This window comes from Poecilia mexicana, unplaced genomic scaffold (genome assembly GCF_051168715.1).
Source record: "Poecilia mexicana isolate PSO_F unplaced genomic scaffold, ASM5116871v1 scaffold_15, whole genome shotgun sequence".
Classification (NCBI taxonomy): Eukaryota; Metazoa; Chordata; class Actinopteri; order Cyprinodontiformes; family Poeciliidae; genus Poecilia; species Poecilia mexicana.
This window is the reverse complement of record NW_028263384.1, coordinates 18,468,684-18,491,907: the sequence shown is the minus strand read 5'-3', so window position 1 is coordinate 18,491,907 and position 23,224 is coordinate 18,468,684. Positions and strand designations below refer to the sequence as shown.

The window sequence follows — 23,224 nt, the reverse complement described above, 5'->3', positions numbered from 1 at the left end:
TGTTCCTAAAAAAATTCACCAAGGCAGAAGAAGGGAGTGATGGAATAGGTGCTTTCACAGATTACAGAATGGTGGTGATTGTTGTCACCCAGTGATTTAACTTTCCTAACTGACTGGTTTCACAGTGTTTTGTCATAATAAATGGAGACTACCGGGGGGAACTATTTGTTGAGGAGAATCTCTGGTCCCTGCTTGCTGCTATACAGTTGTTGATTGGCACTCAGTTCTATGGAGGAGGAGTTTACCCCATGTCTTTCTGTGGAGGTGAAAGCTGGTCTCTCTCTCTCCTGCTCCAGTAACTGGAGGCACAGGTTCCTTCTTCTTTGGCCTCAATTCCATTCTCAGGTAAGTTCAGCTTCATAAGCCTTTATCGTGATGATGACATTGAAAATGCAACTGAGAAAAGGGAGTATTTTATTGCTGAATATATATTATAGGGCTCTGTACAGAAATACTGGAAGTATTAAGTCAACTGAGTATGCGATGCTGTGAAGAGATTTTATTCCCATGTGGAGGGTGCAGACTTATTTAGGATAATCTAAAATGTTTATGATGAGTAAAAGGATACAACAGAGTTTTTTTAGTTTCAGTTTGAATTGCCAGAGGACACGAGGGAGGCCTGCTGCTCAAGTCCTAAAGACTATAAAAGGAGGGTCATGAGAGAGCCACCCAGCAATGCTATTCCTGGACTTGCTACTGATAAACTGCGACAGATGCATGGGGGGCATGTTGAAATACTCCTGCTTTGCAGAATAAACTGGTTGCACTCATGTTAAGGTGTCAAGGAATGGTTTTATCAAAATTCATTTCAATTTTTAGAAAAATAAGTAAGAACTGTAGAGCTTTGAAAGGACAGATTAGTGTAAAGTAAACAGGACAAAAAATTAACAACCACTACCAACCTAATATTGGTTATGTTGGTTCCTTGCCACCTGAAATAGCTCCTACAATTTAAAGTATAGAAGTAATTGTTTGTATTGCCACTTAGATTGGGTCAATATCTTTTGAGGTTTCTTTTGACTGTTTTAAAACATCACAAGAGGTTTCAGGGCCAGGTGAACCTTCACTCATGACTTTGGTGTCTTCAAGAGTGAATGTTTTGACCCTGAGGGTTCTGCCACAGAGTAATGGTTCTTCTATGAGGTTTAGCTGGTCAGAAATGTGTACTTTATGCCTGCAATCACAATGTTGATTAGAGTTTGTTACACCTCATTTGCTGCATCACAGAATGATTTCTGCATTTTTCTTAATCTCTGAAATGATTTTCTGGTAAACTCTGACATGTGTCCACATTTTCAGAAGGATACGGGCTGTGTTCCACTGCTACAACCATGGCACCCAAAAAGAACAAGATGACCAAGAAGAGTAAAGGAGACATAAATGACATTATGGTGGAAAACAGTCCCATTAACAAGATTAATGGACTAAACACTCTGATTGAGGGAGGAAATGGCTTCAGCTGCATCTCAACTGAAGTTACAGATTCTGTGTACGCACCAAATCTTCTGGAGGGTTTGAACAACATGCGACAAGAAAGCTTCCTCTGTGACCTCACTGTCACCACCAAATCAACAACATTTGATGTCCACAAGGTTGTCATGGTCTCTTGCAGTGAGTACATTAGAAATATCTTGAAGAAGGATTCGAGCCTTCAGAAGATTGACCTGAACGATCTCTCACCAGTTGGTCTGGCGACTGCAATTACATATGCCTACTCAGGAAAGCTTACTTTATCCCTTTACAGTATCGGCAGCACGATTGCTGCAGCCAGGTTGCTTCAGATCAACACCCTGGTAAAAATGTGTAGTGATTTCCTGATGCAGGAACTCAGTGTAGAGAACTGCATGTATGTGGCCAATATTGCCGATGCCTATGACCTTAAAGAAACCAAGGAAGCAGCTCAAAAGTTCATGCGGGAGAACTTCATTGAGTTTTCTGAAATGGAGCAGTTCCTGAAGCTAACATATGAGCAGATCAGTGAATTTCTCTCTGATGATTCCTTGCAGCTGCCCTCTGAAGTCACAGCCTTCCAAATTGCCATGAAATGGTTGGACTTTGACGAGAAAAGGCTAAAGTACGCAGCAGATCTCCTAACTCTCATCCGCTTTGGAACAATCTCTGCTCAAGACCTTGTTAATCATGTCCAGAGTGTTCCTAGGATGATGCAAGACCCTGAATGCCACCGGTTACTTGTTGATGCCATGAATTACCATCTCCTCCCGTATCAGCAGAACATCCTCCAGTCACGTAGAACAAAGGTACGCGGTGGCCTCAAGGTGATTCTCACAGTTGGAGGGCGTCCTGCTTTGACGGAGAAATCTCTCAGCAAAGATGTGCTCTACAGAGATGAAGATAAAGTTTGGAATAAGTTGACGGAAATGCCAGCAAAGAGTTTTAACCAGTGTGTGGCAGTATTGGATGGCTTCCTGTACATAGCAGGTGGTGAGGACCAGAATGATGCAAGGAACCAGGCAAAACATGCTGTTAGCAACTTCTGCAGGTACCAGCTACTCTGTTTGAGTTTATTTTCCGTCACTTTTCTGTGGTGACTTATTGCTTGTCATTGTTTAGGTATGACCCCCGCTTTAACACCTGGATTCACTTGAACAACATGATCCAAAGACGCACCCACTTCAGCCTCAACACCTTCAATGGCCTCCTGTTTGCTATTGGCGGTCGAAATGCTGATGGTGTCCAGGCCTCCATGGAGTGCTATGTACCCTCCTCTAATCAGTGGCAGATGAAAGCTGCCATGGAGGTGCCACGCTGCTGTCATGCCAGCTCTGTTACTGATGGTAAGATCCTAGTATCAGGAGGCTACATCAACAATGCCTACTCCAGAGCTGTGTGCGCCTATGACCCCTCCACCGACACCTGGCAGGACAAAAGCAGTCTGAGCACTCCCAGAGGGTGGCACTGTGCTGCTACTATTGGAGATCGAGCCTATGTTTTTGGCGGCAGCCAGCTTGGAGGGCGAGGAGAGAGAGTTGATGTCCTCGTTGTTGAATCTTACAACCCACACAGTGGCCAGTGGAGCTACTGCGCACCCCTTCACACAGGGGTTAGCACCGCTGGCATTTCCATTTTGAACAACAAGATCTATCTCCTGGGGGGCTGGAACGAGGGTGAGAAGAAGTACAAGAAGTGCATCCAGGTTTACAACCCTGATCTCAATGAGTGGACTGAAGATGACGAGTTGCCGGAAGCTACAGTTGGCATTTCATGCTGTGTCGTCACCATACCTACAAGGAAAACACGAGAATCCAGAGCCAGTTCAGTTTCATCTGCACCAGTCAGTATATAAGGGTTTAGAGCTCAACAATGATATAGTTCAGTCGATCAGATCTCCACTTTGTCTGTTGCATTCTTGGTACCAAATGGACATCATGTTTCTTTATTTAACTAAAGTTTAGCAAAAATGCAAGGTTTACCACATGTTTAGAAACTATTTCATTACTGCTACACTTTGCTTTTTTGATGCAAAATATTTTAAAATGATACAAAACATAATATCGCATAACTAATTTTTAAAGGGGCCAATTCAACTGGAATATTTTTACTTCCGCCGCTACAATTAAACTAAGGCAAATTTCATCTAAAAACATGATACGTTGAAAGAAACATGAGAACAATGTTGATCCAGGTTATAATGCAATTTGCTACTGTGATCTTCTCATACTGTACTTGAATAGGATAAGAAGCTGCAGAAGGAATGAGTGTGATGACACCTACCAGGAGTAGGTGCTTGTGATCAGTGCTTCAGCGTATTCAATTAATTAATTAATTATTCAATTAGCATTTCAGTTGCAGCATGCAGTACACCTAAGCTGTATGCATTTTCTGTTTTAATAACTGCTGGTACAATTCAAACAGGTTCTGTGGTGAAAGTAGGTGATTGGGTTCATAAATGGGTTCAGATGGGAATTATTTATTTTTAAAAATATAAAGAAAAATCCAAGACAGCAACAAAGTTCAGAGCCTGAGCTTGTCCTGAAGGTCATAAATTTCCTGACTGCTCATGTCTTTATGTTTTATGTTTGTTTTTAAATTAAAGTGACAACTTGTTATCTTCTCTGCGAACTGTGTTTTATCACAAAGGAACAGTTTGTAAAATTATTTTTTCAGCTATTTTTATTATATTTCGCGGGTGTCCAGGTATCCAAGGTCTTATTGTGGAGCAAAACAAAAAAACTTAAAAACGACCAGCATGTTAGGCTGGTCTTCTTATTATGAGGATGTTTAAATATTAATATTTTGCTTTTGGTATCTCATTTTAAACCGTTACAGTATGATAGGAAAAAGAGTTAAATATTGCTTCAACGAATCTGTATCGTCTGATTCTCCTTTTATTAAAAACTCCAAAGTTTAAAGCAGAAACATGAGAATTAATTTAATTATTCTGGTTTTGGTTGTGTAGAGCAGCTGAAACAAATACAAATTAAGTTTAGAGGGTTTTCTTCCCTTGCAAATTAATGCCTCTGCTTCAGTATTATTGTAAAAGAGAAAAAATGTTTGTATTTTTTTTTTATGTTGTTTTACCCACATTTACAGAATTAAAAGGGAATTTACTTCTGGTAAATCTGAACTTTTAACAAATCACTGCCCCTTTGGACAGCAGCAAAAAAAATTCTGATCTTTGAGAAACTGCAAAATGAAGAACATAATGGAAAAAAACTTCTCTAAGCCAACAATAACAGTGTTTCGTCTGATACTTCCTCAGATTGTGTGTATTACAGAGCCACAATAGAGGATCCTTTCTGCTCTCAGCTTTCTATTTTGAATTTTTGAAGAAAACAATATAGTTCAAATTGCTGCAACATTTAATTTCCCTATGAGATTAACAAAGCATGTTTGAATTTGAATTTAAAATTGACTAGGGATTTGACCTTTAATTTGAAACATGCCATTTATAATCCTAATCAAGCTACTAGAAACTCATATCATTTAAGAACACAGGAAGAAAAAAGGTAAGAACATGAGGTAAAAGTTGAAAAAAAAAACACTTATTCACAGCACAACATTTATTTAGTGGTCATTGATGTATTAGTTCTACGTCATTAGAGTACATTTCCCCTGCTTAAATATTGCATTAGCCTTGTAACCAGAGCATGACTTGCACACCCACTCCTGTTTGTACTGACTCAAAGCTTTCAGAAGAATACAATAACAGTTCATGTCATGCCTGTACAATTATACTCTTTATCTGAATGTGTGTAAAAGTTGCCCTTAGTCATGAATGAGCTGCACAAAACTGATCACCAAGAGGCACTCCCATTATTGAACACCTTTTACAAACTAGCCAGCGGAAACATGTCGCTGCTTTACATAATCTTTGACTTTAGATGAAATGTGATACAGGTGGCACAGGTGCGGCATCTATGCCAAGGGCCTCCATTGTGTTGTTTTTAAATGTTTCATGCTTCGCTTGAGATTATTGGGGGAAAAAATGTTTGGTGTAAATTTTTTTGCAGTATTCATTTACCCAGAACTTTGGAGTCTCAATAAGATTGTTATTGAGTATAATGTGAAACATGGTAAGCTCTTAGATTCTCCTGTTTCCTGTGTGGGTGTTTGCATTAAAACAAAAAAAAACAAACAAACAAAAAAAAACCAACAGAGGATAAGTAGCTCATATTAATCACAACACTGCAAGCTAAACTGCATCCATATTTGGGATGGGTGTGAATGAAGACAAAAGAAAAAATGCTCAACACCGAACCATGAAGTTGCTGTCAACACACCATTCCATAGAAGTTGCTGTGTCATTATTGCACATGGTTTTTTTCTTAGAATAATGGTCCATTCAAGCATTTATGAAACGCTGTCACCTTTGACATTCTGGTCATTAACATGACTCATTCACTTCTAGGAGGTCAGAGTCATATGACTAAGCAACTTATTGCTACTGTACTGCACTCAGCAGTAAAACACAAAGGAAAACACATAAAAATATGATTTTTTTATACAAATATAAAGAGACCTAATTTTGTGTCCTAAACTTTAAAGATTTTTTATGTAAAATTGTTTTTCATTGTTCTTTGTTCTGTATTTTTACTCATTGTACATAAACACTGGCTTGATAAAGTCTTAATTCTGTTGATAGCCTGTAGTACAGAATGCATGTGAAAAATTTACTCCCTGGGCATGACTGAGATATTTATTCTGGGTTTTTTCAAATGTGCCTTTGAAGTGTTTTTACAACGTGGAAATCGTACAACAATTAACTTCATCGAATACCAGCCAACAGCACTTGGGTCTGTGTTTCATTCACACAGATTTTCTTTGTCCAATTTATAAGTACAATTTATAAGTACACACTCAATTACAGTTATACTCAATAAATTAGAAAGTATGTTCTGCTTTTAAAAGAGTGTTAATGGTCTGATGTAACATTCTAATCTTAAATTACTATAAATCATTATTAATTTATTATAGAAAGACCTTATTAACAAAATAAAGGCTTGAAATCATCCGTCTGTACACTGTGTTGCAAGGCAAGGCTGTACTTTAGCCCACTGGATGTTTTGGGATTCCAAAATATTTTTATATTTTCATGTCTTCAAAAATGTTTTAAAAAAAACTTGTTTGTTTTTATGTGGATCACCAAGAGGGAATATTCTGAAAATGGTAATATTGTACCTCAACCTCTGACCTATAAGTTGTTCCTGAATATCTCAAACATAACAACAAGCTTTCAGTAACTGTTACACCACAACGTACATGATAGTTACTAAAACAATTCAGTGCAGTTTTGTTTTTATGAAACTGAAGACATTTCTATAAAGTATGCCAATGATTTCCAACCCTGTCTTCAAGACACACTGGCCTACGGGTTTTAGATGTCTCTCTGCTTTAACACACTTGATTCAGATGATTACAGTTCAGCCAAGGTCTGTTAATCAGCCATCAGCTGAAATCAGGTGTGTCCAGTCACAGAAACATCTAAAAAATGCCGTCCCACATCCTTGAAGGATCAGGGTTGAAAAACACTGAACTATCCCATGGTCATGAGTGACTATCTATGTAGGATGAATACAAAAGATTGCTTTAGAATTATTATAGTTTCTTTCAAACAACCCTGAAGATGATGTGTACCCAGTAATCAGTTTGTCGTTTCGATGCATAAGAGAAATATTTGTGGGAAGAGCACTGAAAATAACTGTAATTCAGGTGCCCTCATCCTTTTGGAACTAGCATGATTAGTGGAAATGACAAAATTATAATCACAAAAAATATAGTTAAATGCAAAAAAGGAAAGATCACAATGAAAAAACTTCTCTGTTTTTATCTTACCTCTTTCGTTTTTAAGATTCATATGAAGATAAATTTATTTTGTAACAAAATGATGTAGTCTGCATCAATTTGAAGAAGAGCAAACCAATGTTAACAGAATAAAGATACATTATAATATATGACAAAGATTGATATATAAAAAACAGCATAAAAATAGGCACAATTTAGAGTAAATTATCAACAAATTCAACAACAATCAACAGTAATGTTATGAAGAGCAGAGCAAATGCCAGTATACACAGACTATAATATTTAAAAATGTTTTAATTTTACAATTCATGCACACTGCGCGATCTTGGTGACATAGATACCACCGAGGTAGCATTGAAATGTTAAAAGATAAAATAATAATAATAATAATAATAATAATAATAATAATAATAATAATAATAATAATAATAATAATTATTATTATTATTATTATTATTATTATTATTATTATTATTATTATTATTATTATTTCTAAATGCAATCGTTGTCTCTTACCCTCTGATTGACAGGTCGGCAGGAGGAGCTTAGCTGAAAGGATGCTGAGTCATGATGACGTAACTTCGCTCCTCCCAAAGGCGTCACGTGTGTAAATCCAGGAGGGCGTTCATATGTTTAACTCAGCGTAACTCTGCGTGGAGCGGCAGTCTGTTTCGGCAACGGCGAAGTTCAACGGCTCACCTTGTAACGGAGCTTAGGAGAAACAGTTTCAGAGCGTAGCCGTCAACCAAACAGACGTTACGTGACACCGGCGAGCTGGTTCAGTTTGTCCCCAACTATTGACTGTGCTCGGCCGAGCTAACCAGAAATTAGCAGGTGATGAGCAGGGGCTGGCCTGTCTGTACTTGGATACCCAGTTAAGGTTACGGAACAGGCACGCCGCTTAACCAGCATCAACAGACTCTTCCTGTGAGCTACCTGCTTCATCCCGTGGGACCAAGACTGTACCGCTTATTTGGACTGAGACTTCATGCTAGATCTCCGCAAGTTGGACCAACTAGCTAGGTAGCTAACGTTTGGCGTGCAGTTCGCAGTTAATAAGCAGCCAGCAGGACACTGGTCGACTGTCCGTCTGTGCCATGGGGTTACTGTCGCAAGGATCTCCCCTGAACTGGGAAGAAACAAAGAAGTATGCCGACCACATCCGAAAGCATGGCATCATCCAGTTCCTCAACATCTACAATAAGGTCAAGGATCGTCAGAGAGATGTGTTGAAGTGGGGAGACGAGGTAAAAACATGACTTTAAACAATGCTCAATGCTTTTGATCAGTGAGGCATGATGCAATAAGGCCCCCTTACTGATTCATCCGCATTCTTGAATGTTTCTAGTATGCGGATGCATATAAATAGTAAATAACTTTGCTATTTACGTGCAGTAAAGTTAAACTATTACATTTGTTTGATTACTTTTTATAAAAACTTATTTTTTTCCATAATGTTTGCATTTAGGTTGTTTAATATGTTTGTTTTTTTGTCTGTTTAAATGGTGCCAATTTTAAAACAAAGGTTATCTAAAAGTGTTTAACAAGACATGGGAGTCTACCACATGAAGATATGATCAAATAAATATTCAATAATTAAATTTATTTATTTAGTTTAATTTATTGAAGATCAGATCAAGTTTTGGGTTAGTGGTACACCAGTCAGTAGAACAGAGATCAGAATGAGAGAGTCTTTTTATCTAAGTACTTGCAGCATGTACCAACTGTAGACAATTGCTGGCATTATCGTCGACTTTGCAGCCATCATTCATACCGAGCCTGGCTACAATGACAGTGGAGAGGAAAACTCTCCCTTAACAGGAAGAAACCTCCAGCAGAACCTGCCTGGGATTCTCTATTGGATTCCAAACTGCTGTCTCATGTCATATGTCTTTTTACATATTAAAAGAAAGCACATCCAATGTAAATAAGAAAAATATTAACACAGGCCTAATAGGTGCACTTCAGCTTCAAAAATACATCTGTCTTGAAACCCAGCCAACTGTATAAAGTCAATGATTAGTCCTCCTGGGCAAGCATGTGACAACAGTGGGGAAAGACGTCTCTTTTAACAGGGGGAATCCTCCAGCTGGAACAGCATGAGATGGAGCGTCCCAACTGCCCCGACTCACTGGGGGTTGAATAGAGATGCATAGATGAGGCTTTTCTAGGCAGATATACATTTCTGTTTTAGTTTACTGATTTACTTAAGCTTTTTGTTGTTTTTGTTAAGAACCGTAACACCTATAAAACCAAAAAAAAAAAAAAAAACATGTCTTGCAGGGGGAATCCTCCAGCTGGAACAGCATGAGATGGAGCGGTGGTTTAAGAGCAGCACTTTCTGTTAAAGATCAGCTAATAACACAACATTAATGGTAGCAGTAGCTCTGTCAGTGCATACAGAAGGTAGAGAAACGCAGCCACGTGAAAACACAGGACATGTATATTTCCACCATGCAAGAACAATATTCGACAAACATTCTTAGAATAATGCTGCATTTATGGCCCTGATCTACTGCAAGTCCAAACAGCCTTCCTCATGACCTGAACACAAACATTTGCAAGTCCAGCTTTTATGAGCTATGTCTCCCGTCAGCATTTCACTGTGTGTAACTGTTAATTCTCAGACAATACTTCTTGTAAGAAAAAAAAGCCCCTCTTCCAATGTAAATAAGAAAAATATTCAGTTGCTGAGTGACTGAAGGCACAGTCCCTCCTACACAAAATACTTAAGATTTATGTGCTTGACTCATCAGCGCCCTGTTTGCTTTACCAATTCTTTAAAGTTTTTATCTCTTTTCTTTTTTTTCCAGCCTTTTACCGAGTAACAAAACTTCACTGTGCTTCAACTTGAATGCTGAGTCTTTAATTTGAATCGACATGGAATGCTGTTGTTATAGATTAATCCCTCTTTCAGACGGGGGATTACAGCCCAGCAGAGTCAAAGTCAAGGAAACCTTCCTGATGAATTGGAATTGATGTGATGGCTTCCCAGTCTGCTCAACGTAAAGCCAGTGCTAGGATTAGGAGGCGTGCTGTGTTTGCATGTAAATTTTCAGTGTCTTTGTTTTTTTGTGTGTGTGTGTGTGTGTGTTTAGGTTGAGTACATGCTGGTGGAGCTGGACGACAACGATGAGAAAGTTCGGCTGGTGCTGAATGGTGGAGATGTTTTGGAAACTCTACAAGAACAGGGAGAAAATACAAACCCAAAGTAAGTCATCTGTACAGAGATCTTGATGCACACTCTTCTTTTTAATTAGCTTCACTCACAACACTGTCATGAAAGGATTCCTGAGGCGTTTGTCGTATATGTGAAAGCATGTAAACACCAGCGTAAGGAGAAATTCAGAGCTTTGATTATGTCTAAGTTGATACTAGGAACTGAAGTGGAAGATAAGATCTGTTGAAAATCTTGAATTTCAACATATTTGAACAGCGGTTGTGTTCATCAACACTTTTTTTATGATTTTGCTTTGGCAATGAAGATGGTTCCCATACCTGTACACCCTTGGGCGTGCATTTACGCAAATAACCAGTAGCAAACATCGCCTACAGCCTCACGGCATTATTTAAAAACCTGGTATAAGAGAAACACTTACTTGACTCGGTCGGTTAAAATCTGAGACATGAAATAACACAGTTTGTTTCTGCTGTTTATTTACCTTAAGGGGGAATTTTTCTTTTTTTAGTTTAAGATGCTTCTAAAATCAAAACGTATCAAATTAAAGGCCACTGCTACTGTAGGCGTCTTTTTGTCAGTGTGACTCTGTAATTCACACTTTTGTGGTGTTGAGGAGGAAAGTTGCTACCTGACCCGACATCTGACCCAGCTTTGGTTCTGGTGAGGACATACAGTAAAGTTGCTCTGGCTTATTTTGTCTCATTTTTCAACACAATCAAGGAGAGAAGTATGCGACTAAGAATGACTAACACTCACATTTCAAAGGAGATTGTATAAATAAACACACCACTTTTATTGTGATACAATAAAGTATAGTAATCTAATTTCCTTTGAAAGAAAAATCTTGCTGATATGACTTTTTAAATATGCATCTTAGTTATATGAAGGCATTACATTTTTATTTTTGATTCACCTACTATTATAGGAAGAACACCAGCTACAAATCGCTGTAGTTTTCAGTGATAATGAGTTCTGATTGACCTAATCCTGCTAGTTAACCACAAGAAGCGCTGGTGCTGCTGCTGCTGCAGACCCTGCACTGCAGTCTGTGGGCCCGTCACTGTGGCTTTAAATAACTTTGGCCGAAAGTAATGAGATAACGAATGTTTTTGAGATAGATATTTATTTAGATATTCTCCAAAACTCTAAAACTAAGTTCCGTGCCTGACACTGACACGTAATGTTGCTTGTTGGTGTCACACAAGCAGAATATATCACTAATGAAAGAAAAGCTCAGAGATGTGTAATAGGAGCTAAAATTCAACCCATAAGTTGATTGTATCAGTTTGGATCATGGTAGAATCTAGTTCTAACTTCCGTTCTTTGTGATTTACATCTGATTAATCCGAGTCATGGAACAACTCCGTCAGATGAGAAGTTAAATGCTTAAGATACCAGGTCTGAATCTGTGAGAAGCCACTCCTCTTCCATCTTGTTTATTGAAGTGAAACTCTGAACCTCATTATCCAGCTGCGTCATTATCGCTGTCTTTAATGAAATCCATTAATCACTGGCTGGGACCTTCTATATTTTTCTTGCTGCTGTCGGCATGCATGCACTGTATAGCGTGCTCATACTCGTCATTCAAAGTATGCGCTCTCGCATGCGTGAGAGTTATTATATTGTTATTGTTACATGAATATCAGCTTGTGATTTAAATACTTCTACCACCGATTTGTCCAAAAGGAAAAACACAAATGTGCCAGTATAGGAACTTATAGACTTTAAAAAACAGCTAATTTGGGAGTATTTGTGGTTTTATTTTTTGGGGGGCTTCCTTTAGTATCGCTACGAAAAGCACATTCTTTCCCATGAGTTCTGCCAGGTGTCGGTGGCCTGCTTTGTTTTTCCTAAAACAACTCAAGCCTAGATGACACCGAGAGTTTATAATCATTACCACTGGATTTAAGCTTTTACAGGTTAAAGCGCTCATAATTCCTTAGAATCACATAACTTGAACTTTACCCATTAAGCCATTCACAGACTTATTGATATTTAAAGTGTTGCATCAGATTGTTTTCAATTTGAAAGCAGTAACTGATTATTGCAGGAAGAAAGCAACTACATCTCATCCAAAGGTGGGAAAAGTTCCTCCTGCTTGTGTTTTTTTAAAAAGACACAAACACTTTTTTTGAAGAAATTTCTACTAGATTGAAACTGTTTTCTAAAACTCTGTTAACTTTAGACACAAGTTAGATGAGGATTTTGTTTCCCATTTTAACAGTAACATATAATAAGAAAATACCACAACTAATTTTCCAAGGATTACTTTTTTTGAAATGCAGTTTTTCAAATTTGAATACTGCAGGACGTGGTAAAATAAACTCTAAATTTGGAAATGTTATGCAAATCTTTTTTTTTTTCTGCAGCACTCCTATACCTAAAGCTGTTCAGAGACCTGAATTTCACCCATATACAAAATCCGACCACTGAAACATCTTCAGTACTTTTATTTTGAATTTTATTTCTCCCAAACTCTCTAAAAGTACTGAAATTTGACATGAGAAGACATGTGTAGGAGCCCTGTTTAAAGAGTCGTCCCTGACTGTGTTTATACAGGCTCCTGTCTGCCTGCCTCTGACGTCAGTGTAAATCTGTATGGCCAATTGGACTGGGGAGGGGGAGAGAAATACCAGCAGCAGTGACCATAGTAGATCCCATGCATACCTCATTACTGCCCCTCTGTTGCACACACCAAAGAGCACGCTCTGAAGCACAAATGCGTCGTGTTTGTTTATGGTGCCAGGATTACTGGTGCCGTCTCCATAAAGGGAAAGTGCGTAGTTTATTTTCTGAAAAAGGTCAATGCGATACTGAGAACAGGGTTCTCTCCGGCTGACATGATGAAGCAAAAGATTTAGCAACACATTTTGCACTTCCACAGTCATCCGACACTTTGGAGACCGGAGTATGGCAGCTACATGATCGAGGGAACTCCTGGGCAGCCGTACGGGGGAACGATGTCAGAGTTCAACACGGTGGAGGGCAACATGAGGAAGAGACGTCTGGAGGCTTCGTCTGTCCTGAAGAAGAATATGACGCTCTGCACCATCACCTCCTTCCCAAGGTTTTTATCAGTTGTGTTGATCAACGTAGAGCCACTAGTTATTAATTCACTTAATAGGGCAACTGTTGCTCAGCTAGTAGTAGTCATCTTGCAATCAACAACTTGTGGATTTGATTCCAACCTCCTCCTGACACTTGTGCCCCTAAGAAAAGCGCTTACGGTAGCTGAACGGTGGTTGAGTGCAGGTTGTCGAATGTTGAGTGGCCAGTATGTGTGTAATTGACAGGTTTGTTTCCCTTAGCAGCTGATGCGTGCTTTCCTTTTTTTCAGGTTAGGCTGTCCAGGTTTCACCAAACCAGAGTACCGACCCACTCCCGTTGAAAAAGGAGTGTCAAAGTCTTTGTTTTTCCCAGATGAAGCCATAAACAGACACCCCAGATTCAGGTGGGCTGGTTGACTTTCTAAGGTTTGAAATGAATTACTAGTATACAAAATACCATATTCTAAATATTTTGTTACATTAAGCATCGACCTGAATATAATGTGAAAATTAAATTATGGCTATAAGAATCATTGCTTTAATTTTAATAGTTTTATATTGGAATAAAAGTTCAAAGGACATGAACACTTTTATAAGGCTCTATATGTCAACATTGAATTCTTCTCTTCAGCACCCTGACCAGAAACATACGGCACCGAAGAGGAGAGAAAGTTGTGATAAATGTGCCAAGTAAGTTTGATTCATTTTCTTGCTTCATCTTATCATTAACTGCATTTACAATCTGCTGTAAATGTGGGTGAAGTCAGCGGTGTTATATTAATTAATTTCTCCTGCTGTACATTCAGACTCATGGGCTTGATTTAGTACTCCTTAGACTTTAACAGGATTTTGAATAAATAAAGCAAAAGATGCGATTTGGCTGCTTTTTCCTCTTGCAGTCTACAAAGATAAAAACACACCGTCTCCATTCGTGGAGCAGTTCCCTGAGGACGACGGTGAAGCAGCGAGGGCAGCCCTTCCTGACCACATCTACATGGACGCCATGGGTTTCGGCATGGGCAACTGCTGCCTGCAAGTACGTATTTTTGAATATGCAAACCTGGGTTCTGAGAATGCCGACTGCTCCACCGTCTCAATCAGTGATTTATAAAAGGACTTCAGCCTCATTTATGATGTTTTTGCAGGTGACATTCCAAGCTTGCAGCATTGATGAGGCAAGGTATCTTTATGACCAACTAGCAACATTCTGCCCCATCGTGGTGAGTGGTTGCATGAAATTTGCGCTTCCCATTAGAAATTATTCAGCTGTGATCAAGAGATGCATAAAAATATTAGTATATGTCTAGATCTTTATTTTAAAAATACTAGATCATAATTACTAGAGGTGTGCCGATCGATCGGCCACCGATCATAATCGGCCGATTTCCATGAAAAAGTGTATGATCGGTGATCGCTGATCACAGTCTCTTGTTGCCAATCACACAAACCAATCACCTGCATCTCATTTCGCAGCCTGCCTGTATAGCTGGTCTCCTCTTTCCTTCACACTTGGCAAACCCGCAGCAACAAATCCTAAGCGATGTCGTGTGGAATTATAACACACTGAGTGAACGGGGAAGTTTGCGTGTTGCGGTCAAAATGCATCAACACGACGAATCTAATTTGGCATAAAAACAAAGCCATACTTGACGGATTTTGGCTACATCGAGGCTCACTGCAGTAAAAAAAAGAGGATGAGATAGCAGGTAAACCAGCGCACAGCTACACTAACCCGGATTAGCATGACGGTCAGAAAGCTAAACAAGTAACCTGGAAAATAATTTAAGTCTTCAAGCTGCGATGTAAGACGCTGGTTCTGCTCTCCTGTTGAACCGCTGCTACGCTACAGGTAGTAATATTTCACAGACGGAGCTTCGCTTCAGCTCCACTTGGTAGTGACTCTCACACCGAATCTCTGTTTAAAGCTGCAGGATCTAACCTTAAAAAATACATTTTACATACATATTAAAACTTTCGCTGTCCTAACATGAGACAGATAATCTCTAAAAAAATAATCGATCTCCTCCCTGATCTGCATAATTACTCCGCTCAGTCAGGAACAGCCACTCAGAACTAGCAGTAATCAGCTAGCCGCCATGCTATCAGGAAGTTTTCATTCAGTAACTCTGGATTGTTTATTGTACCTGTTTTTGCCTTTGAATGTTAAGTTTTATACTTGAATTTTTTGGCAATGTTGAGAGGTTTTATTTTGACTTTTTGCATTATTTAGCCTCTTCAGAGCCTTCATATGTTTTCAGTCTGTTAAAGATAGTATTACTATAGCAGTACAATTTGCACAATGCCTGTTTTGTTTTGTTTTTTTTTTTTACTTGGAAAAAAGTTATTAAAAACAAGTTTTTCGTCTAAATTAAGGTGAATTCATGGTTCCTTTTTCCACATAATGTAACCAGTAGTGTTTATGATTAAAAAAAATAATAATTATATGATCGGTATCGGTGATCGGCCGTGATCGGCCCTCATGGGTGATCGGAATCAGCAGGAAAAAACCTGATCGCCACATCTCTAATAATTACTGTAAATAAACCTCCTGTCTTTCATTGCAGATGGCGCTGAGCGCTGCCTCACCCTTCTACAGAGGGTACATGTCTGATATTGATTGTCGCTGGGGAGTTATCTCGGCCTCGGTGGACGACAGGACCCAAGAGGAACGAGGCCTGAAGGTGAGGACAGGCTGCCTCTCTGCTCCCACGGGCTGTTTATAAATTGCAAATATAGACCTGAAATTCCACACTGCTGAGAGTGTTCAAACAATAGCTGACAGTGCAGGAAGACAGGATGTGGCATGCAGCGTCGGCGTCTGCACTGTGGGAAAACGTAACTATTGTAACGCTCCCCATACTGTTAGCTCTCAGTGTAGCGACCCTGATAAGAGCCAAGCACAAAATTCAGATTTAGTTCACATATTAGCCAATTCATTTCTCATCAGAAATGTCTTGTTTACACTTTTAAATCAAGCTGTTGGTTGCCACATCAACCATCACTTCCTCAACGCAGGAAGCTGACTCTTTGCTGTAGAAGTCAGCTGATGTGGGCTGTGAACAACTCCCTTGGTGAGTTGGAGCATAACAATGGCAGACTTTGGTTGGAGTTCTGCCCTCCAACTACATCACTACTTCCACGAAGCACATGGAGATTGGGAAATTTTTATTTTAGACATCACCTTCCATGTTTTTATTTTTGTCAATTGATATCTTATTTAAAAGGGCAGTATTATGTTTTTGTCTTTTTGTCATGTTGTACTGTTTTTCCCTCATCAAAAATCATTGGAGTGTTGCTTTGATTCTTTCATGCATGTTTGCCAAATCCTTGAAACTCCTTTGGCAGACATTCAGGGCTCCCTAAATGCTTATTCTCACAAAATAAACTCCTGGTGGAACTGCTCATTTGCTGAGCTTATCATATGAACCACTTCTCAGTCCAACCCTCCTAAGAACGGTTATAAACGACTTAAAGAAGGAGCATTGTTGTGACGACGAGCAGGAGCTTCTTAAAGAGAAAGAGTTTCAAAGGCATCAAATTGCAAAGTCTAATTTCTTTGAAATTATGTTTGATATATGCAGCATTTTTGTTATTGAAAGTAACATAGTTACTTGATGGTGACATTTTATAACACTATGTGCCTGGAAAACAACGTAATACTGTCCCTTTCAGCAAAAGAGGGGCACCAGCGGACTAATCTAGCCTCCATACAGCCAGAGAACCCTTTCTCTGATTTCTTGTTAATAATTTTTTTAAACTTTGATTTATCTCAACACTGGTACCTGACCCATGTCCAACTGATGCCAAAAAACCCCAAAACCAACAAAGATTCAAACACTGTTTCCTGATGCAGCTCGGAGACTTATTGTGTTACTTAAGGAGAGTACATTATCGAAACGGAGCACAGCAGCTTCCAGCAGTTTTAGCGAGTGCTGAAAGGCTTAATGTGTGGCTTTATATTTGAACTGTGAAAACGACCGTGCTCAGTTCAAGCAGATCAATTAGTGACTGAGACAGCCCAATCTGTCACCGTCTATTGAATGGAAGAGCTGTTGGTTTCCTAGCAGTGCACCAGGAAGTGCATTTTTTTTTTTTTACTTCTCAGATTCTGGGGCAAGATAATGAACTGTGAGGGTTAGTGATTCATTAGACGATAGGTCTAATGACCCACACACGATGGGTGTGGAATGAATCCACAACCAGGCAGGAATGTAAAACAAAATATGCTGAATGAAATATAATGAGCAATGTAATTTATCAAGAGTCTCACTTTACATACATTAAAACGGTAAAACTGATAAACCTAGAGTATATGCATTTTTAACATTTCTTTTGAACATGGAAACATTTGAGGGAAGAAATAGAAAATATAATAAACAGACAAATATGGGTTAAGACTGTGTTTATGGGAATAGATCATGATTTTACTAAAATCAAGTATTTAAGCAGCTCAAACCAAATGATTATTAAATTCCCTATTTAAACCCGGCAAACTGAAGTATAACAGCCCAATGTTGGAGTCTTGGTTTTAATTGGAAGAAGCTTTGTTTTGTTGCTATTTTTGGTTTAGTTTCTTAAATGCCGTTTCTGTGTTTATTCTCTGGATACACTGAGTACAACAGTTAATTCAGAGAAAGATTTTTAAAGTCTCCTCTTTCCCCAATCTTTTCCCTGTTGTCAATAGCAAAACAAAAAAACAATTTGTATGATGCAAATATTTAATTTCAGGCAAATTTATAGATTTATAGTTGAATATTATAATGTAAGCGTGCTTTCTCGTTTCTGTTTTGCAGCCTCTGAAAAACAACAAGTATAGGATCTTTAAGTCCAGGTATGACTCGATTGACAGCTACCTGTCTTGCTGCGGGGAGAAGTACAACGACATCGATTTGACGATAGACGAGGAGATAAACAAGCAGCTGCTCGGTGCAGGTACCGATGTCTCTTTTCGGCGCTTTTTAAAGTTACAGTCTACTTTTAAAACTACAAGAACGTGTATAAATGCGCAATGATACTGCTTGGTGGTGCCTTCGGGGGCGCTGTTACTTTGCAGCAAGAAGGTTCTGAGTTTGATTCTTTTGCATGGAGTTTGTATGCCCTCCCGTTGCATGTGTGGGTTTTCACCCAGTACTCCTTTCTCCCACAGTTAAAAAACACGTGTTGGGTTAATTGATCTAAATTACCATGTCTGCATGTTTCAGTGTCTTGTGAGGACTGATGACCTGTCCTCCAGCAAGGCCCCGCTCCCCTCCACCACTTTGCCAGGACAAGCAGCTCTACTCGATGTGCATTAAATATGTCTCGTTTGCAGGGATTGACAAGCTTCTGGCTCAACACATAGCTCACCTCTTCATACGAGACCCGCTCTCCGTCTTTGAGGAGAAAATACATTTGGACGATGAGAACGAATCGGATCACTTTGAGGTGAGGATTTTTAAGACCTCTTTCAAAGAAGCTAATCTCTTTCCACAAACGGAACATGGGTCTAAGCTCAGTTGGCGTTCATTTTTCATCCAGAACCTTCAGTCGACCAACTGGCAGACGATGCGGTTCAAACCTCCACCTCCGAACTCCGACATCGGCTGGAGGGTCGAGTTTCGCCCCATGGAGGTATTTGTGATATAGACGTTTGTTTATCTGGGCTTATTTTGGAGGACTTTTAATAACGAGTTACGTTTGTTTGTTTTACTTTCCAGGTTCAGCTAACTGACTTTGAAAATGCCGCATATGTGGTTTTTGTTGTCCTGCTTACCAGAGTGATCTTATCCTACAAGCTGGATTTCCTAATCCCCTTATCAAAGGTATTAACAACCGCTTGGATACATTGTTTTTATTAAAATATTAGTTCTAAGATTTAAATCGGAATAAAACCTATGATTTATCAGGTGGATGAGAACATGAAGGTGGCACAGAAGAGAAACGCAGTCCAGGAGGGCATGTTTTATTTCCGCAAAGACATGTTTAAAGGTGGGCTGAACAGGAAGTGGAACTCAAAGTGTCGTTGAATGGTTCAGATGGAAATGACTGTGATGTTTTCCAACAGGCTGCAACCCAGGCTTGGATTGTGCTTCTTCTGCTCAGAACGGCGTAGAGTTTGAGGGCAATAACGAGGATTACACACTGATGAGCATCGACACAATCATCAACGGGAAGGTGAGTTTGTTCGTGACTAAACCCGAGTCAGATGAGTTCATCTCTCCCCTGCTATGCCAGTCTTCAGTGATACATTTGAGCGCACAAACAATCGCAACGAGCAACACTCGGCCTCAGATATGTGAAAGGAAAGTGTTGCAAAGGTAATCATACCGGTTAAACTTGTCACAACCACAAGAAAACATATTTTCTTGAGGTTTTGTGTGGTAGGCCAATACAAAGTCATGAAACTGTTGATACATTTTTTTTTTCTTTTACAATGGATGATTTATTTTATTTGAAATGAAGGCCAGGGAATACAGCAGACATGCCAGGGGTAAAGCTGTGGAGAAGTTTAAAGTTGGATTGGATTATAAAAGACAAGCAAAGTCCAGAACTAAATCCATTTGAGGCATGCAGGGACATATCTCAATAAAACTGTAGCTTTAGTTGCAGAGAAAGATGGTTTTATAAACTATGAAAACCCATTCAATAAATTAGAATATGTTTGGAGAGCCCATTTATTTCAGGAACTTTATCACCAAGAGAAACACGTTATGTAGATTAATCACACACAGATGGGTGTTTGAAAGTGTTAATTTTTGACAATTATGATGATTTTCTGCTTATAGTTAATCAAAACATAACATTTAATATTGGAGTATTATATCAGACCAATTAAAAAAGCTATATTTAAGTATTGTAAAAGCTGTTTATTTCCTTCTGCTTAGAGAATATTCACTGCTTTGTTTTGGTCTTTCACATAAAATCAGAGATTTTTTTTGTGGCTATAAGACTAAAGCTGGAAAGTTTAAGGTTTATCAATACTTGCAAAATACTGTATTGTAAAGGAAGGTATTTATACAACTGTCTATACTTTCCTTTGCCCTATTTCAAGACATCAATTCAGCTTTATTTTTATGTTTTACATCATCAGGAGGGAGTATTTCAAGGCCTTATCCCAATCCTTAACTGCTATCTGGAAAACATGGAAGTTGACGTTGACACCAGGTGCACTATTTTAAATTATCTGAAGCTCATCAAGAAACGTGCCTCAGGTAAAGTACCAGTAATGGTTTTTATTTAAGCAGAAAAAAAAAATGTCTGTGCTCCAATGTTCATTTGTTCCCACTGATTCCATCCGCCGTTGATCCAAACAGGAGAACTGATGACCATGGCCAAGTGGATGAGGGAATTTGTTGCAAAGCACCCCGAGTACAAGCAGGACAGTGTCGTTACCGACAAGATCAACTACGACTTGCTCAAAAGGTGCGACAGGATTGCTAAAGGCGAAGAGCAGTGCCCCGAGCTTTTTGGTAACCCAGTCAACCGGGTGAAGTGAGAGAGCTCCAAACGCACGTCATATTATTATTATTTTTTCAATCATGCACGAAGAAGACAGACCAAATGAAAGAGGTCCAATTAAAAAGAATGCAGCTGCATGTGTGTGTTGTGAAGAAGCACACCTGCATCACGTGTGTGTATATATACGCTGTATGAGATTTTTATGATTACAGAATTATTTTAATAGGACTATGGAATGGTAATGTAATAGAAAATCAGATGTGTATTTATTTTTGTCTGAAAATTAAGCATATCTGTGTGAAATTGTAAATGTAGCTGTACAGTAGGCTGCTGTTAATCTTCTGTAAATACCGAACCTTTTGCTCTTTAAATCATTAACAATTGTTTTTCTTTATCGTTTTTCCTATTTGTTGATTTAGATGTTTAACATTAGGGTTGATTTTTCTTTGTTTTGCATTTCGGTTGCTTCGTTCTGCTGACTTCTTAGAGGGGACCTTGAAATTATTGTTGTATTCAAATGAAAATGTTAAGGCACTGTTTGCAACGCAACTCTTTTTCCAAATAAATCTATAAATCTGTAAGTCATTTAGTCATTTTATTTATTTATTGTTTTTTTTGTTTGTCCTTGTTGCCTCTTGCATATTAGCAGCTACACAGTTCAAATCAGGAAAGCTAAACTTGCTAATCATTTTTCACCAGATATAAGAATTTTAGAAACTATAGGTATTAATATCTATCTACATGTATTAGCAAAATCAAATTAGTAAAATAATTGGTAACACTTTATTTGAAGGGGGTTGAATAAGACTGTCATGACACTGTCATAAACATGACATAACACATGTCATGAACATGAATAAGCCTTCATGAATATTTATGACTGTTGTCATAAAGCGTCATTCAGTAAATTATGACACTTTTAATATAAAGTTGACATTATTCAAAATGTCTTTGTTATGACAACTTGACATTAACCAGGAAATCATTACTGTTTAAACTTTACCTTTAATAACATAGTTACCTCATTTTTAAAGTGCAATCAGTAATTCTTTTATAACAAATTTATATCAGTGTCATGACAGTCTTATTCACCCCCCTTCAAATGAAGTGTTACCAAATAATTCAACATTAGACTGAATGTTGGATAGTTTTATTTTTAGCAAATTTATTTCAATGGGGAAATATTTTGACATCAAGTCATCTGTGTAATTTTAGAGAGCTTAAAGTTAACGAAACCCCAACCTTTAGTTTCTCAGAAATTAGAATATTGGATAAACCATTAAAAATGGATTTTAAAGCACAATGCCAGACTACTTTAAAGTCATCAAGGTATTGTGCATTAGATAGGCTCAACAATTGGCTTCACAGGAATGACTTCATCAAAGTGGCATGAAACATTGATCAGCCTGATGCTTCATGCAGTGGTTAGGCAAGACCAGATTTCTTTAACAGCAGCCCTCAGGATATCTGGAATTTTGGGTTGGGTGTCTCTCATCTTCCTGGTAACACCAAATGATTCTGTGGCACGTCGGTCAGATGACTTGTTTTTCTTCTTCAACTGAACTTTCCGTTTATAGGCTTTGTTATAGACCCCTGAACAGCAAGCATTGTTAGCAATGGCCTTTTGTGACTTACCCTGATTGTGAAGGGTTTCTGTCTGCCAAGTAACACATCTATACCATAAGAGTTCGGTTCTTTTAATTAAATTCTCAATATTAACTTTTTGACCGTTTTCTAGTTCATTAAGACGTGTGACTACTGTACATGTCGGTGCATAAAAACAACTTGAGGCACATCGTGAAATGTGTGTGTCCAACCACAAGGTGGTGCTGTTGAACCAGAGTCTGATACAACAGTGCGTTGCAGTGACAGATGAGAGTATTACCTCAATTTGACCTCTTAGATAAGATAATGATTATTGCTGATGCAGACCTACCCAGTGGACACACAGCTCTGGGAACATTTGTAGGTTTAGACAGATTAATTCTGATGTTTTAAAATTCCACATTTTAACTCTGAGACTATTATGACTGATTACCTGCAACACATTTTTATCTGTCAATTTCTATCTAATTGGTGTTAATGTGAAAAGCTATAACTATCTAAAAATGCAGAGAATGATTAATAGCAGTTTAAAGAACTGCATGGCATAAGGAACCTCCTACCAACAGGTTTGTTACTTTATTCATAATTTCTCCTTGATTTCTGAATCTTGATATGTCACCACCCTGAAGGGAGAAGAAACCACACATTTTTGACCACAGTGGGAGGTCTAATGATTTGAGTGCCTTTTTAT

The 23,224-nt window shown here is 38.5% G+C and overlaps 2 protein-coding genes across 2 annotated transcripts; both read left to right on the top strand.

Annotated features, from left to right (window-relative positions):
• Positions 1–69: 69 nt before the first annotated feature.
• klhl31 (kelch-like family member 31) lies at positions 70–4,072 on the top strand. The gene is made up of 3 exons (XM_014981846.2): positions 70–345; positions 1,300–2,500; positions 2,572–4,072. The coding sequence occupies exons 2-3, from the start codon at positions 1,332–1,334 to the stop codon at positions 3,302–3,304; spliced, it is 1,902 nt and encodes a 633-aa protein (XP_014837332.1). The 5' UTR covers positions 70–345; positions 1,300–1,331; the 3' UTR covers positions 3,305–4,072.
• A 3,825-nt stretch (positions 4,073–7,897) lies between these two features.
• On the top strand, positions 7,898–21,509 carry gclc (glutamate-cysteine ligase, catalytic subunit). The gene is made up of 16 exons (XM_014981845.2): positions 7,898–8,510; positions 10,362–10,474; positions 13,329–13,511; positions 13,782–13,895; positions 14,123–14,181; positions 14,391–14,527; positions 14,637–14,711; positions 16,056–16,172; positions 18,285–18,423; positions 18,803–18,915; positions 19,009–19,101; positions 19,188–19,292; positions 19,377–19,458; positions 19,535–19,644; positions 20,561–20,681; positions 20,784–21,509. The coding sequence occupies exons 1-16, from the start codon at positions 8,361–8,363 to the stop codon at positions 20,963–20,965; spliced, it is 1,893 nt and encodes a 630-aa protein (XP_014837331.1). The 5' UTR covers positions 7,898–8,360; the 3' UTR covers positions 20,966–21,509.
• Positions 21,510–23,224: the final 1,715 nt, after the last annotated feature.

What these genes read in the sequence shown, in the direction of transcription:
- klhl31 (XM_014981846.2), top strand. Translation starts at nt 1,332, where the DNA reads ATGGCACCCAAAAAGAACAAGATGACCAAGAAGAGTAAAGGAGACATA. An exon ending in GCTGTTAGCAACTTCTGCAG is followed by an intron (nt 2,501 to 2,571) that starts GTACCAGCTACT and finishes GTCATTGTTTAG; the next exon opens with GTATGACCCCCGCTTTAACA.
- gclc (XM_014981845.2), top strand. Translation starts at nt 8,361, where the DNA reads ATGGGGTTACTGTCGCAAGGATCTCCCCTGAACTGGGAAGAAACAAAG. An exon ending in TGTTGAAGTGGGGAGACGAG is followed by an intron (nt 8,511 to 10,361) that starts GTAAAAACATGA and finishes GTGTGTGTTTAG; the next exon opens with GTTGAGTACATGCTGGTGGA. An exon ending in TCCTAATCCCCTTATCAAAG is followed by an intron (nt 19,293 to 19,376) that starts GTATTAACAACC and finishes ATGATTTATCAG; the next exon opens with GTGGATGAGAACATGAAGGT.